We start from the raw sequence: 16,327 nt of genomic DNA on the forward strand, positions 1-16,327 counted from the left end.
AGTGTAGTCTGGAACGTTTTGTGTTGTTTTGTCTCTCCATACACCGGTGCAGTAGGTGGCGCTAATGCAGTTTTAAGCTGGTTTATCGTCCGCCAATCGTTAAGAAGAGGACGAAGAAGAAGGAGAAGGGACGGGAACGGAAAGTGCTGCTGCTCCTCTGCGTGTTAAAATTGAGTAGGGTCCGAGATTAAAGGTGATAGAACACCATGCTGAGGGCTTGTCTGAGAGGGGCTAATTCCACAGTCCGGGTAAGACCTGTGCCCTATCAACTAACTCTCCTTTACTAGCACTAGCCAAAGTCACGCCATTAGCGTGTTAGTCAGATGTCATTCAGTGACCCACAGTCAGGCTCAAGGTGTCATAGCGGACTCTGTAGTGAGCACGGCTGTGATGTTTAACATCAGGTCTGTGAATGAATGTAACAATTTAAGAGACGATGTAAAGTGGACTGGATAAAGTCATTGCTAGTTAGCCGGTTAGCTGGGAGTGACGGTAACGTTAATGACATTTGAACCATAAGGAGTTCAGCTCCATGAAGTGTCAGTAGAGGGATACATTTCCGTTGTTATGTCGTATGAGTAAAAGGGAAAATGTCAACTATATTTGGAGCAGCATATTTTTTCTTTACAAAATGGCCAATGCTAGCAAAATTTTCGCTGATTGCGATCTTCTCTTAAAGAAATATTTCTAAGTTACCTGCTCCGTGTTTGGTTGAACCTAATGTAGTCTAAACGCTAGTTGCAGACCGGCAATGCACTTCGTAAATATACCTTTACACGTCTGCATGATGTTTAGATCTAGAATGCACATACGTCACCACTGTTTTGAATTATGGTAAAGGAAATAAAAAAGTCGTCTGCAAGACGTTTGGATTTCCCGTGCGCATCTATTCGTTTGATTACGGTTGCCGATAAGGGTCCGGTTGCGGCCTGTAGAGCAGAGAGCACAACGTGAGCGTCCAGTTTAACCCTCGGGTGTAATCCCCCCTCCCACCACAACCACACGTTTCAATGGTAGAGTGGCGCTGTCTGTACTTCAGAAGCAGCGATTCAGCCAAAATGTAGTCTTTTTGTGCGAATTCAACTCACAAGTCTTTTCTTTGTTCGAAATGATATTCATCTGTTGTCTTCATTGACTGATGAACGGTAAAAGACAATGTTATTTTATTTTTTCTGCGTTTTTGTCATATTCCTAACTTAACGTTGATATTATCATATGTAATATCACCACGCGATAACATTGGTAATATTAATTAGTAACAACAACAACAACAAATCAACATACTGCTCTCTGTAGCATTATTGTGTCTGATGTAGTCAGATAGATACACTGAGAGAAACAAAGCCACACCAGGCTTTGTCCGATAAATATTGGACACAGATGTACACAATCTAACTCAGTAAATGAATGATAATGTTACTGTTATATTTGAAATGAGTTCTATTAATGAGTTGTGTAGGAATGCTGCCCCTTGTTGTTGGAGCTGTCAGAAACTGAGAGTGATACCGACACAGGACAGTAGAGTTTTTGTTTTTCCTGTTTTGGAATACACACACGTACTGAGATTTTATTCGTTGGACCATTTACACTGAAATGTGTTATTTTTATTTGATTTCTCTCATGCTTACATCTTACTCCTAATCCCATCTGTCCTCTGTGTCCTGATAACAGCTGAAGGTTCAGTAAATCCAGATTTCTTTAGTTCTTCTTTTCTCTTTGAGATCAGAGCAGTTAAACTGCTGAACAGTTATGAGACAGCATGTGGAGCAGCAGGACTGATAGATATGTTTGTGAATGTATTCATGTATTTTATCCACTATCAAAATAGTTGTTAATTGCAGCCCTGGTAGCTGTCTAATATTGTATTTTGTATTTGAAAGCATTCTTTTTTCCCAAGTATGTTTCCCAAGTATTGCTTTCAACAAAATATAACATTCTAAGATTAGAGTGTAATCTATCTATTTATTGTGTAGAAGCTGCACCATCATAAGCAGAAATTCTCAGGAGCCCTCAGTATTAATGAAGTCTTCTGTTCTTCCCGTTTCTCTCTCTTCTGTTCTGTGTATCTTTCACTTTCTCTCTCTAGAAGAAGTATGGGGGGACTGGTCTAACCAATCTGCAACAATGCCGGCACTACACAGCAGGACAGGGCAGGTAATAAAACACACACACAAACACACACAAGGAGCTTACACATTATTGGGCCTCTTGTTAACACATCAGATTCTGTCTATCATTACTGTCTCTCTGACCACAGTGGTGCTGCTAAAGTGGTAGCTACAGGTGTGATCGCGGTAGGCGGTGGGATCAGCGGCACAGTACTCTACGCCAAATGGGATCCCAAGTTCAGAGCAGCTGTGGAGAAAAATGTTCCATACTCAGACTGGGCGTTGGGTTTGGCTTTGGGACCTGCTCCCCAAGATACCAGACTCTCCATCAATAAACAGGTCAGGATGTGTACACAGCATCTCTGGGTAATGTGCTAATACAGCAGGGTGTGAAAGAGGGAAAGGTTCAAGCCTTTGTTTTGCTGTTCCTGCCTCTTTAGATGGAGTTGGTCCAGCCGCCCTCTATGTTGGACAAACAGATGAAGGTATCCAAAGCTAAGACAGAGAAAAAAGTGAAGGAGGCAGCAGAAAGTCCAGCCCCAACACAGCCTGCACAGAGCATAGAGGGTGAGTCTGTGATCTGGTTCTGACTCATACATTATATATATTGATAGTATTGTTAGTTGCTACCTGGTGTTACCTCCTGCTTTGAGGTTTAAATGCAAAAGGTCACTTGGGCTCTACTTTTTGACTGTCATAAGTTAGAGGTGTAACAGTACACAAAGTTCACAAAAAAGGTTGAAAATCATTCTATCATTTTAGTCCTTTTTTAATTAAGAAAAATGTAAACATCCAACAATAGATGAATGAATTGATCATAACTATCATTGTAACCGTTTAGTTGTGCTGCAGGGCAAAATATATAAATATATATTATATACAATATATAAAGAAACCTCTGTGTCATCAAGTTTTCTGATGGTGCAGCCGTACTCAGCTATCTGACACAAGATTCAAATGTTGTGTACAAGCAGGACAAAAGAGGTGGTGAAGTGGTGAAAGGGGCACAACCTGTTGCTAAATGTCAAAAAACATAAGAAATGATCTTTGATCCCAGTTGTGATTAACGGTGAGAGAACTAAGCAGGTAACAACATGATTTTTATTTGCAAGTAATTCATTCCAGAATCGGCATGTTTTGTGAAGGCTTAGCCTTCATGCAGAGGATAAAGACATGAAGCCATTGAATCTATTATTCATTATGGCATCACAGCATGGATTTGTAGGCTGTTTGTTAAATCGCAGCTCGCAAAACTTGATTGATTGGCTGGAAAAATAATGCTGCCACCAACTTCTCTCCAGGAGATTTTTGGGGAGGCAGGGACTTAAAATCACCTGTGACCCAAACCACATCCTTGACATTAGCTGATTCCATCAGGCAGAAGGTTCAGTTTACCACTGTAACTGTAAGTTAAACAGGTATAAATGTTTGTTTTGTTCCACTTTCAATCAAACTACTGAACAGTGCTAGATACGCTGTGTATATGTGCATTAGGATGCAGGGAATCTGTGTATATTTAATATTTGGTTCTTATTTTGAGAAATTTGCATGATCTGCAATATGTAACAACATGGTTTGGCTTGAGAATGTGTAGGGAATATGTGTTGTCTTTTGTTATAGTGTGTGTGTGTGTGTGTCTGAATGGTAACTGTAGTTTGATTGATATACACTGAAAATTGTACATTGACAATAAAGGCTTATCTTGACCACGTCAGTAATGTGATATTTGTTGTGAACGGCTTCACTCAAAGCGGGAGAGGAGAGTCAACCATCACAGAGAGGAGATGAGGATAGGGAGATGACAGAGCATATTTTATTAACAGTGTTGCACTTGGTCAGTGTTATGAGTCTCTCTTTGGTCATTCTGATGGCAGCAACAGTACAGGATAACCAGGTACTTTAGATAGGCTGGCGCCCTGCACCATGCTAAGACTAAGTGAATTATTGTTGGGCACTTCAGAGCAAGTGGATTAATAAAGTGTTTTGACAGTAATTGTTTAGGTCACAGTGTATTCATGTATGACTGCATGCAGTGACGGTTCAGGAGGAGGAATACACATACCATAACAACCTGAGTCATAGTAAGTGTGTAATGCACATTACTGCTGCTGTACAATATTAGGGTCAAAGTGAATTCTCTGAAACCAGTTAGTTTCACATGGACAGTCTCAGAGTATAGAACATGCAGGTTCTATTTAGATATGTACTTAGCAGGACACTACGCAGTTGAAAACTTGATTTATTGTGAAAATCATAACATCATCTGCAACAGTAAACTTTGCCAGAATTATTATTATTAATTAGAATTGACTTCTTAGCAATGATTGTCCTGTATAGACTTATTAAAGGAGGAGGAAAACAAACAGACTTGCTCATTTCATCAACTTCTTGTTGATTTAAACAGCATTGTGCTGAATCAAAGCTTACACCATTCTCAGGGAGGTGGAATTTTTCTTCAAAATGCTGCTGACTGGCTTTTGTTTACCTCAGTTCAGTCAGTCAGTCACGTCTCTAAATGTAGTATTTTCACGTTGCTTGTCTTCGTTTGTATGTAATGGCTGTATGTGTGGTCTTTGACTGGGAAGAGTTTGGAACCTGGAGGAGTTTGTTAGCTGCTAATGCTAGTTTAAATGACCTCAGGTTGACCGTGTCTGATATTTAGAGGTTTTTACAGCTCTAAAGTACACAGCAGCCTACAGGTAAGAACAGTCTTCATGACCCAGGAGGCAGAAAGACTGAGCTGCCATGTTATAGCCTGTAATGCTTTGTTATTGTCTAAATGATTCTTTTTAGTTTTGTTAAAATGTGTTTAATGTGCACTCTGCTGTTTTTTGCACCCACAGAGATCCCTAAGGGTAAGCTAATCCTTGACCATAGACTGCTGTGCTCCTGTGCCTCTCACTAGACTTTAGTGCTGAAACAATTAGTCCATTAGTCGATAAAACATCAATAAATAGAAAAAGAATCTGCTACTATTTTGGTAATACCAAACTTCACTTCCTTTGTTTCTCAATATTGAAGATCGTCTACTTTTCTTGCTCTTCAAGATTTTTGTTGACATCTCATGAGGCATTTTTCACTTGACATTTTAATGACCATACAATTGATCAGGAAAACAATCAGAAACATAAAATATAGGGAAAATAATGAGTTGAAGCCTGATTAGACCTGCATAGTGTTAGAACTGTACTGTAGTTTGTAGAGCATTGCACCGTGTGATAAATACTACCATACTTGCAAGTGAAGCTGTTAGTGCATGACATGGATCTAGATATGTTAACAGACACTGAAAAAAATCCTGTGCCTGTCTGGTGATCTGTCATGTGTGGGTCAGCGCTGTATTACATTTATTTCACAACTTACAAAAAAATATACATCATATTTTATTTGTGTTTTTTGGCCTTATTTATTTTTGTTGGAGGAAGTTTTTAGTCCTCTGTTGAAGCACATCTCAGGAATCCAATATTATTGCAAAAAAATAAAATGAACCCTAATTTCTAGTTCTTGATTATTTTATACAGTTGCTCCACAACATGAAGAAACACTGTTCCTTTTGTTTTGAAGGGCTCATGAACGTTCTTCATATGTGAGTGTTGTCACACATCTCACAAACTGCCTGTGCCTTTCTGTGTTTATGTCCCATCCAGAGGCCTCAGCACAGGCAACTCATATCATCTCAGCCATCAGTGAGATCCAGTCAGTCCCTGCTCCATGTGACACAGAGGCAGCAGCGGTCCAAGGTAACACCATCAGGCTCAACTTTACCACCACAGTCAAAATGGGAATTCATTCTTTGCCAATTTAGGTCAACAAGTGCAGTACTTGTTCAAAACATGCAATGTTTGAAACGGGCCAATTGCGTATTGTTATTTGAGAACTGCGTATATATGTATTACTTACAAATGTATCAGTTAAAACAATAATGAATTATTCAATTGTTTATATCCAGACAAAATATTTACCAGTGAGACTAAACTGAGGTTGAACTGTAGAAGCAGTTTACAGCCTTACATTGTTGGTTGATTCTGCTGCCAGTCAAACTTGTCCGTACTACTATTGGTTAGTTTTATTGCCTCAGCCTCTGGATACTGTATGTCCTTGGGTCCTCAGCAGTACACCCCCTGATTGTGAAGTCAATTTGATGAACAGTTCTCAAGATATGTGAAGGACAGACAGACAGATATGTACTGCAGTGTCTGAGACATCCTGCAGTAAATCCTGAACACACATGCCAAGTTTGGTTCAAAGCACACAGTTCAGAGCAGAGTTTAACATATATATGTTTCATATATTCCTTGAGAACTGCTCATCCAAAAAACTTTCCACTTGACACTGCACTTTATGTAGTCCCCAGCAAAACAGCCCCCAGGTATGAAATAGATTGGATGAAGGGATTTCAAGCTATACAAAAGATAAACATCCATACAGACAGAGATTCCTTGCTTTTATGTAGAGATGTCTGCAATCATAAATGTTAGTATCTGTTAGCTGGTTGTGCATGTGTATATACTGTTAGTGTTTCCCCTATAAGTGTACAGGCTCAGTAAAGCACCCACCAGGCCAAAAAATGTTTTTATAATGTCAAAAATGAAGCCAAATATCCATTTGTTTCGAAATCAGTGGCATTTAGGAGACTCTGTGCGTGTGTGCGTGTGTGTGACCCTCACCCCATGTCAACCTCAGGGAAACACTGACGGTGTATATTTCTGTATATATACTGTACCATTCTAACGTTTGGACATATTCTCTTAATCAAGATAACAGGGAGTGTACAAACTTTCAAATGGTATTTAAGTACTTAAGTGTTTGTGTGTGTAATTTCTAGAGGATTGCAAAGAGTGCAGTGACCATAAAGATACCCCAGTGACAGCAGTAGTTCACCCTGACATAGAGTCGGCACCAGAACCACTTAAAGAGCGTCCAGTAGAAGAGGTGGCAGCTAGACTCGCTCAGCAAGACCAGGAGGAACAGGACGTCCTGGCATGTAGGCTAGCAACAACACACTCATCATCAATTTTGAATTGTCTCTTAACTCCTCTTCTATGCTACATCTCGCATTTGCTGATTCCTATCTGTGTGTGTCTGCTTTTCAGCTGTATCAACCAGTCTTGAAGACTCACTGGCCAGCTCAGCTCAAGCAACACTGCAGGCTATTGGTGCTCAGGAGGCAGCGCTGCAGGCCATCAACCAACACACACTCAAATTGAAGGAAGCTATGGAAGCAGAGGTACAGAACACAACCATGTGATGTGGTTACAGTAATGCTGGTACAGGTGTGAATAATGTGATTCAGTGTTAGATCAGGTGGTGGGCGCTGGGCTAGGACTCTCAGTGCTATATTACATATGAAACATTATGACTATGGACTGTCCACGGCCATGGTAGAGGTAAAGCTTATACAGATGGAGGCACGCAGGTGGTCGAGGTGGTTAGCGTGCATGCCACATACGCATCCCGGCCGGAGGTCCTTTGCTGCATGTCACACCCCCCTCTCTCTCCTGTTTCCTGTCTGACTACTGTTAAAAAAGGCGTCTGTGCTGAAAAAATCTTTAAAAATAAAAAAAGCTTATACAGCTCCTCTTTACACATGTAATTACAACTGAACAAATTACAACTCAGAAATTCTTCTCATAAATTGGCTTTTGACTTTAGTCACAGTCGTAGGTTGCCATTTGTCATTTTTTATTGGTTGCCAAACATCAAGTGGGCAGAGCTTATACAAGAGGGAGAATAAATATGAGAATGAAGATACAAACGTGTCATAACCTCTTCCAGTGTGTTGAGAAGAGGATCAGAGCAGGCTAGTGGAGTGGCAGGGGGAAGTTAGTAGAGTTCACTGGGATTCATTCATTCTTGTTTTTTGGCAACTGAAGACATTCAGCCAATGTGCTGTGTCATTAGTTGTGTTAGCAGCTGATATATGTCGATGCAATGAATGGGCGAAATAAGTTTTGCAGTGGAGTGAGTTCAGTTCTTATCAAATCCAGGTTCCACCTCAGGAGAAGTCTACACAGTGGAAGGATCTAGAAGCTTCTCTTGCTGATAGAACTAGCACTGTAAATGATGCTGAAACTGCTCTATTGAAAGCCAAGTAAGACACATCTAAACACACACACTCTCTCTCTCTCTCTCTCACACACACACACACACATAAATACACATATAAATAAATATTGATTGGTTGATTGATTTTGTGGTATTGCAAACGTTCTCTTCTCAAATAGTTCTTGTACTAACCTCTACCCCACACTCTTTCCTCGCAGTAAAGCTTTGGACAGTCTCAAGTCCATGATTGACAAGTCTAAAGAGTTGAGGGTCACTGCTGTTCGCCCACTCGTCTTGGCAGCAGAGGAGAATCTCCATAACATGGTGGTGGATTTGGATACAGCGATCATGAAGGTAAGGATATTTTTTTACATGTAAATCCAGAAATAATCTACGTTTTGAAACATGCTTATTCGACTAACGCCACTTGTGTCTGTAAGTTAATATGAAGCTACAGCCAGTAGCCAGTTAACTTAGCTTAGCACAAAGACTGGAAACAGCTAGTCTGGCTCTGCCTAAAGTTCACTAATTAACATGTCATATCTAATTTGTTTTTTTTTTGTGACAATGACAACATTCCCATGTTTAGCAGGTATACTTTTTTATCATGTCTAAAATCTGTACTGCTTTAGCATGCTAGCATTTTTTTTATTAGCACTTAACACAAAGCTCAGCAGGGGCTGGAAAATCATTCATTTTATTTGGTCATAAACAAGTGTTCTAATGAGGTTAAATATTGGGCCAGACTTTGACCTCCAGATGGCGCTAGATGAAAAGTCAGAGATCACCAAAGTTATTGCGATTCATCCAGAGAGGGACATGAATGTCTGAACCAGTTTTCATTGTAGTCCATCCAGTTGTAACACATGTTGCAGACGCACAGTGGTGTTACAGAGTGATGTCTCTTAACTCACAAACAATCTTTGGCTGAATACAGATGCATACTGCAGAGTGACAACAAAACAATTAAGTGTAGCTATTATGGAACTATTGTTATTACGGACTGTTGATTTTATCTGAAGTTGTTTGTTGTCCTTTTTAACCAGCAGTGTTCAGATAACAGAGAGGAGCTGCTATTGATATGTATTCTAATGCTCTTTGTAAAAAGAGTGGGGAGAGAGAGATTTGATGTGAATTGATGTTGCAGATATTGTGGTGTCAGGGTCTCATCCTGACATTACCTTGATGCTGCCACCTGGTGGTTTTATATTGGTATTACACACCGCCACCAACAGAGGGCAGCATGTGTTCATGTGGTCTTTAAAGTGTTTAATACAAACCAGATTATTACATGAACCTAGTTTATTTCAGCAGTTAGGTTTATCTTCTTTAAATATCACTACATAAAATTGAAAAACTTTAATCCGGAGTTGAGCTATGTATTCTAGTATGAAGGCTTCATTAACAGCTGCTGGAGAGCAGTTTTAATTTCAGCCACTAGGAGGAGCTCTAAGCTTTTGTAAACCACCTCCACCTTGTTTTGAAGTTGAGCCCTACACTCCTGTCCCCAGCTACTTTGATAAGTAGTATGATAGTCTACTAGCTAATAGTAGCTAGTCAGCTACTAGCTGACTGGAGGGAACAGATGCAGATGAAGTCACACAAAAGTCCAGCGTGGAAAAACTTGCAGAAAATAAAGTATAATCTTGTCAGGTGTGTAATATGTGTAACAGAGTTGAGCTATTGTGGTTCAACATTGAAAATGCTGACTCATCTTCTGTGTCAGCTACTGAGCTAACAGGAATAGGGATGTCACGATGTCAGATTTTAGTGTCATGATTATTGTTAGATGAAAAATCACGATTATTTACACCATGGAAGGAAACACTGCTCATTTTTAATTAAATGTTTTATTCACACACTTTCTTTTGGTCCTGCAAATAAAAGACTTTAAGCCTACTTTATAGTAAATACTTTTCTTTTTTTTTTAAATGATGATAGAAAATAAATAAATACAGTTGTATGGTTGAATAGTAGGCACATTTTGAATTCACTGTAACTGTAGCTATATATTTGTGTGTAATTAATAAATAAATATATATATATAATCTTAATATAGCTAAATAATTATTAGACTTATATGAACCATTATAACTTATTTTTAAGTAGCCAAACATTAGGCCTACAGTTTAAAAAGCTGAGGGACGTCACATTAAAAAAAAAACCCCGCTCATATGCAGGAACGGTATGATGGAAAATATTAGTGGTTTTGAAACCATGACTTTTTCATACCGTAGTATACCTTGAAACCGGTAACCGTCCCATGCCTACGTGACATTAATAATTGCAGTTAATCGTAAAAAACGGTTAATCGTGACATCCCTAAACAGGAATCACATAACTAGTATGTCAAAGTTTGTAACAGCTCCTCCGAAGTGTGACAAAAGCTGCAATGAGAAAACTAATGTTAACAACATGATGCTGCCTGTTAGCTACGTAGAGGAAATGATTCAGGCCGCTGATGGCATATGTGGAGACATCTATATCCTAATCTAGATTTTGCAGATACAAAAAAGTGTGAAATTATAATGTGACCTTTTTATTGTTTGTATAGGCAGCATTGTTTGTCAATTCATCATCTATCCTGAACTACCTCAGCTGGCTCCTTACAGTGTGGAGCAGCAGCTCTCCTTCTTCACCAGAGCAGTCCAGTATAACACCCCCATCACTGCTAACACTGCACTCATGTGCCTGTTCACCTCACACTTCATCTTCCCACCTCCAGTAAACTGTCAATCAATGTTTTTGTCAAATTTAGATAGCTCTAAATCACAGCAAAAGTCATCTCATGGCACCTTACACATAGAGCAGGTCTAAACCGTACTCTTTAATTTAAAGAGACCCAACATTACCACATGAGCAGCACTTGGTGACAGTGGCAAGAAACCTCAAGCAGAACCAGGCTCTCTTTATTGTCAGTATTCCTATATAAAGCAGCCAAACAGTGTGTGTGTGTGTGTGTGTGTGTGTGTGTGTGTGTGTGTGTGTGTGTGTGTGTGTGTGTGTGTGTGTGTGTGTGTGTGTGTGTGTGTGTGTGTGTGTGTGTGTGTGTGTGTGTGTGTGTGTGTGTGTGTGTGTGTGTGTGTGTGTGTGTGTGTGTGTGTGTGTGTGTGTGTGTGTGTGTGTGTGTGTGTGTGTGTGTGTGTGTGTGTGTGTAGGTGCAGTCTGCAGAGTCAGAAGCAAAAATTGTCTCCCAGTACAGTGAATTGGTTAATGAAGCCAAACAACAGTTCCAGAGGGAGGTCAGCAGCCTTACTCCAGAGATTCAGGCCAACTGGAAGGGACTCAGTAAGAACACACACACACACACACACACACACACACATATATACATTTATACATTTTTGTGACACATGAAACAATAATGTTAAGTGGAATGTAATGTAATCTTTACTGTTAGTATATGGGTGCAATTGGGACACACTTGGGCTCTTCCTTGTTCAGATATACAACTAAAATAGAAACACATTTGTAAATTATCTTTGTGTCTTTGTTTGTGAGCTGGTAAACTGTCAGCCGATGACCTGAACGCCCTGATTGCCCATGCACACCGTCGCATTGACCAGCTGAACAGAGAGCTGGCTGAGCAGAGAGTCAGAGAGCAGATCCACATTGATGGAGCACTGGAGCAGCAGAAGTTGGAACACCAGAAATCCCTGGAGAAACTTGTGACCACCTCCCTGCAGCACGCCAAGGAGGAGGCCCGGCTGGACCAGGAGAAGAAGGTATGGAAGAGGGGGGGTTAAGGGGTCGCTGAGCTTGAGCTTCATTTGGAGCCACACACAGCAGTCATCATTTCATCAGTTCCTCTATGAATAATGAGAATTGTGTGTCTACAGCTGTCTGAGTTGAGGGAAGTGATGGAGGCAGAGATGAGGACTCAGCTGCGGCGTCAGGCAGCTGCTCACACAGACCATGTCCGAGATGTCCTCAAAGTCCAGGAGCAGGAGCTAAACACTGAGGCTGAGCAGGTCTTCACACTGCCCTACATTCTACACACACATTCCATTCTAACACCAGAGTGCACAGTGGAGAGGATCATGTGTATGGCAATAAATTAAACCTAATGTAACCTCTAGTGTATCAAGTATAGATCTTGTGTATACTTTAAGTATATCTTGCACTGCTCTCTTGTGTATCTCAAGAGACTTGGGGTGAAGTGAAGGTAAACGTATACTGGCAGCTGATAGTCTTCTCTTCAGTATTTCTATTCTTGGATTACATATAACATCTTTAAATCATTAAAACAACTCATACACTGTAAATGAGGATTTTAGAAGCGGCAGTGTGTGTGGCAGAACACAGCATCTATTCACTCTACTGGCTGGTCATTGTTAGGATGCATGTTCAAAGCTGTGCTGTGGGTTCTGTTCAGGTCCTGAGCAGTAAGATGCTGGAACAGGAGACCCAGTACCGTCAGCTGAGCCAGGAACAGCTGGATAATTTCACTCTGGATATGAACACTGCCTATGCAAGACTGAAGGGGATGGAGGAGGCCATAGACAGTAAGATATATGCGTGCGCACACACACACACACACACACACACACACACACACACACACACACACACACACACACACACACTACTATGGAAAAAGGCAAAGAAGTAGATGACAAAATATGGCAATATCATTAAGGCTGCTATGTTACCAGCTTCCTGTCTTGTGAATGCAGGCCATGTGGTGGCAGAGGAGGAGGCCCGCAAAGCTCATCAGCTCTGGCTCTCTGTGGAGGCTCTCAACTACACTTTAAAGACTGCTGACACAGATTCCCTCACCCAGCCTCTTGAGAGCGCTGCTCAGGTTGTGCGAGACAGCTGCCACGACAACGAATTTGCCCTGGCTCTGGCATCAGCTCTTCCAGGAGTATCCCTGCAGCGCGGTGTGTACAGTGAGGCCTCTCTCCGTGCCCGCTTCAACTCCCTACGCTCACTGGCTCGCCGGGTCGCCCTTATTGATGAATCTCACAACTCCTTGTACCAGTATTTCTTGTCCTATGTTCAAGCTGCATTGCTGTTTGAGGATAAACAGAAAGCACCACCTGCCCAGCTAGGCAGTGAGGATTTAGACCCGTTCAAGCTCCTGGCATATGCCAGCTTCTGCTTGGAGCATGGGGATCTGGAGTTAGCAGCTAAACTGGTGAACCAGTTGAGAGGAGAAGCCAGGAGAGCAGTAGATGACTGGCTGAATGAAGCCAGACTCACACTGGAAACCAGGCAGGTTATCAGTTTGCTATCAGCTTATGCAAATGCTGTCGGGTTAGGAACAACCCAGGCTCAATAGGCTGCCACTCCTATTTAACGTGGCAGCCCTTAAAGGAATACTCCACTGTAAATCACTCTTGTGAGTATCAAATAGGTGAAGCTCAATAAAGGCTTCTTTGTGGAGGAAGGCAGCTGTTGGATTCACAACAGTGAGGGTTTGATACTCAGAAAAGATTTTCAGTGGTGTTGACTGAAGTTAACCAAGTGATGGATGTTAAGATACAACATAAAAGCATTTGTTTTAAAGCACTAAGTCACTGTGGAGGATTACCTGTAAGATATAATTGATGCACCCTTTCAGTCTAGTCTTGCTATGTCAGACCCACATGTTTGATCCAGGTATTTATTTTTTGGCTTTGCCTGAATGTTATGGAACATTTGATTAACCTAACGTTAAAGAATATGTCAGGCTGCGTTTTATTTTTGTCAATACTCTAAGGTAAAATAAATCATGAACAAGAAGGCTGTCTGTCAAATGTTTTCATTCCTCCCATGCAACAGTTTAACTGTCTAAAACATGACATCATATTTACACTTACTTCCGTAACTCAGTGCAATCTCTCATTCAGCATTTCTTTCAGTTGTCTCTCTAAAAAAAAATAAAACATGTTCCTGAGATTTCCTTTCTTTTCTTTCTATTCTAGTACATTCCACCATACATTACAGCACCTGTTTTAGTGTTTAGTTTACCTTTTGTGATTTTAACAAATGTAAAAGTTACTTTGTGATAATGCAAAAAACTACAGCTCCCACTAAAATATACCAGCATGTACTCATCATCTAAACTTGGATATATACATAAAAATCTGGAACACAACCTCTTGATGTCTTTTTTTCTATTCTTTAGCTGTAATCTCTGCTGTCTAACACCTCTGCAGTGTTCACTCCTGTCCCTTTTTCCATGTTATTACTAGCTCAGACATGGGAAATGGTGTTCATTAAAGGCAACTAACATATATTTATTTAGTTAAGTTAAATCGTTAAGCAATCACAATATAGGTTTTAGAAAAATCTATACATATAGAATGAAAGACCTGACACTTAAATAAGGTAGTGCTCTAAGGCTGTATATTTGTCATTGTCATTATTACAAATGTCAGTGATTTTGAATGGGGTTCTTTTATTTCTGGAACCTATCATGGACATCGTGGATAATTTCATGTTAAGCAGTCATTGTATTAAATGATTCTCCTGTTCATTTACCTCTTCATTAGTCCTTATTTTTCATATATACTCATATCTTGTATTGTGAACCTATGACTGCACATCCTACATTTGGCTTATTTTTCAGTTACCCATTCCATTTGCCATAATGGAATGGGTAACTGTCTTCACTATTTCTTTTAGCTTAAATGTTTGCGTGTGTTAAGATTGGAAGTGAATTACGTTCACCAAAGAAAAAAAAATTGGTAGACCTTATCTCATAATTATGACTTAGTTACCATCTCAGAGTTACGAGAAAAAGATATAGTCATGAATTACTAAGATATATTTATGAGATAAGGCCTCCAAATATTTATTTTTTGCTGAGTGCAGTGCACTTCCGTATGTTTGGGATAATAATTGATATACTTACATAAATAATGGTCAGTTGTTTGGTTTTTATTATTTTTAGATAAGACAAGTCTTGGATTTATTAGACTTAAACTTGTTACAGCTTCTATAACACCATATTTTGACATTCAAAAAATCAGAGTAATCCAAATCTGCAGCAGGTTTAAGTTGAACCTCTGATATGATGGCTTGATGTGGAGTTTAAGTGGTTTCTACAGGATAAAGCAAATTACTTTAGACTAAGCTGCAGTTAAAATTTTGGCTACAGAGGACAGTTAATGGGATTAAAGATTTTGTTCCAGACAATGCAGATTTAAACTCCTACTAAACTGCAGCTAACACAATAACAGCAACAGTCAACCCAGCATCCCTTTCCAGGACGCTGGTTCCCTCTCACCCCTGCAGGCTTGATGGACTGAATGAACTGAGCTGAGACAAAAGAGCCTGGCAATATATTTTTTTGTCCATGTTTCTTTTATTTGCCAGAAGTATTTAAACTTGTAAATAAATGTGAATTTACCAGAGAGCTCATCTGCTTGCTGTTTTTGCAACATTACCAACTAGCACTGAGCCTCTACATGGACCAACCAGCACCAGTACTGTTATGATCTGTTGTAATGCCTGGGTATACAAACAACCCAACTCAGTTTGTATGTATGTTTATATGCATACCTACATATGTGGCTATCTTAAAAATAAAGGGGTTGCAAAATGACCAAGATTGATTTAACCAACAACTTGATTTATTTGCCATCCTAAACCTTGATCCTCTCTTCATAAGGATGCAAATACTACTTTTTTTATTTACTGCTCTTTTTCTTAAAATCGTTTTTTCTGTTGTTCCAGCTGACGTTCAATTGTAATAGTTTTTGGCTGTCAGCTGAAGGACTGTGCAGTTGTTTTTACACATAAAGAATACTACATCAATCTTTTATCATGTCTGGTAAACTAAACAACCAATCACTGTAAACATACTCAATTAGTATATTATTAATCATCAACACATTTTTTCTCATACAGCATGAACATATTTTTGTGGACTTTTGTTTATTTACAGAAAAAATAATATACAAGTAAAATCAACACAAAGAAGTATCATAGTTAGTTATTAGCTAAATATAGCCTACAACAAAATCTTATGGAAGGATTAATAAGCATCATTTGCTTTACTTCCATATAAATAAAAAAGCACGAGTCAGTGTACCCTGCCCTCTTGTGGCCTAAAAAATGTATATTTAGGGAAAACCCAAAATACTCACTATACAATTATAAATATATACTGAATCAACAAAAGATCTTAACTTATCGGCGCTATCTTAGAAATCTTTTCTACATCAACAGATTCTCTGCAGTGC

General features: G+C 39.7%; 1 protein-coding gene across 1 annotated transcript; it reads left to right on the forward strand.

Moving 5' to 3' along the window:
• Window positions 1-112: 112 nt before the first annotated feature.
• immt (inner membrane protein, mitochondrial (mitofilin)) lies at window positions 113-14,036 on the forward strand. Its single transcript, XM_062425162.1, has 14 exons — window positions 113-248; window positions 2,087-2,154; window positions 2,258-2,447; window positions 2,549-2,675; window positions 5,756-5,848; window positions 6,934-7,092; window positions 7,202-7,335; window positions 8,096-8,199; window positions 8,372-8,507; window positions 11,312-11,441; window positions 11,655-11,878; window positions 11,993-12,124; window positions 12,529-12,658; window positions 12,830-14,036. Exons 1-14 carry the CDS (start codon window positions 207-209, stop codon window positions 13,435-13,437), a joined length of 2,277 nt encoding a protein of 758 aa, XP_062281146.1. The 5' UTR covers window positions 113-206; the 3' UTR covers window positions 13,438-14,036.
• The last annotated feature ends 2,291 nt before the right edge of the window (window positions 14,037-16,327 follow it).

Source organism: Scomber scombrus, chromosome 9, assembly GCF_963691925.1.
Source record: "Scomber scombrus chromosome 9, fScoSco1.1, whole genome shotgun sequence".
Lineage (NCBI taxonomy): Eukaryota > Metazoa > Chordata > Actinopteri > Scombriformes > Scombridae > Scomber > Scomber scombrus.

Coding starts and splice junctions, on each gene's coding strand:
- immt (XM_062425162.1), top strand. CDS start 207: ATGCTGAGGGCTTGTCTGAGAGGGGCTAATTCCACAGTCCGG. Junction 7,336..8,095: donor AGGAAGCTATGGAAGCAGAG/GTACAGAACACA, acceptor TATCAAATCCAG/GTTCCACCTCAGGAGAAGTC. Junction 8,508..11,311: donor TGGATACAGCGATCATGAAG/GTAAGGATATTT, acceptor GTGTGTGTGTAG/GTGCAGTCTGCAGAGTCAGA.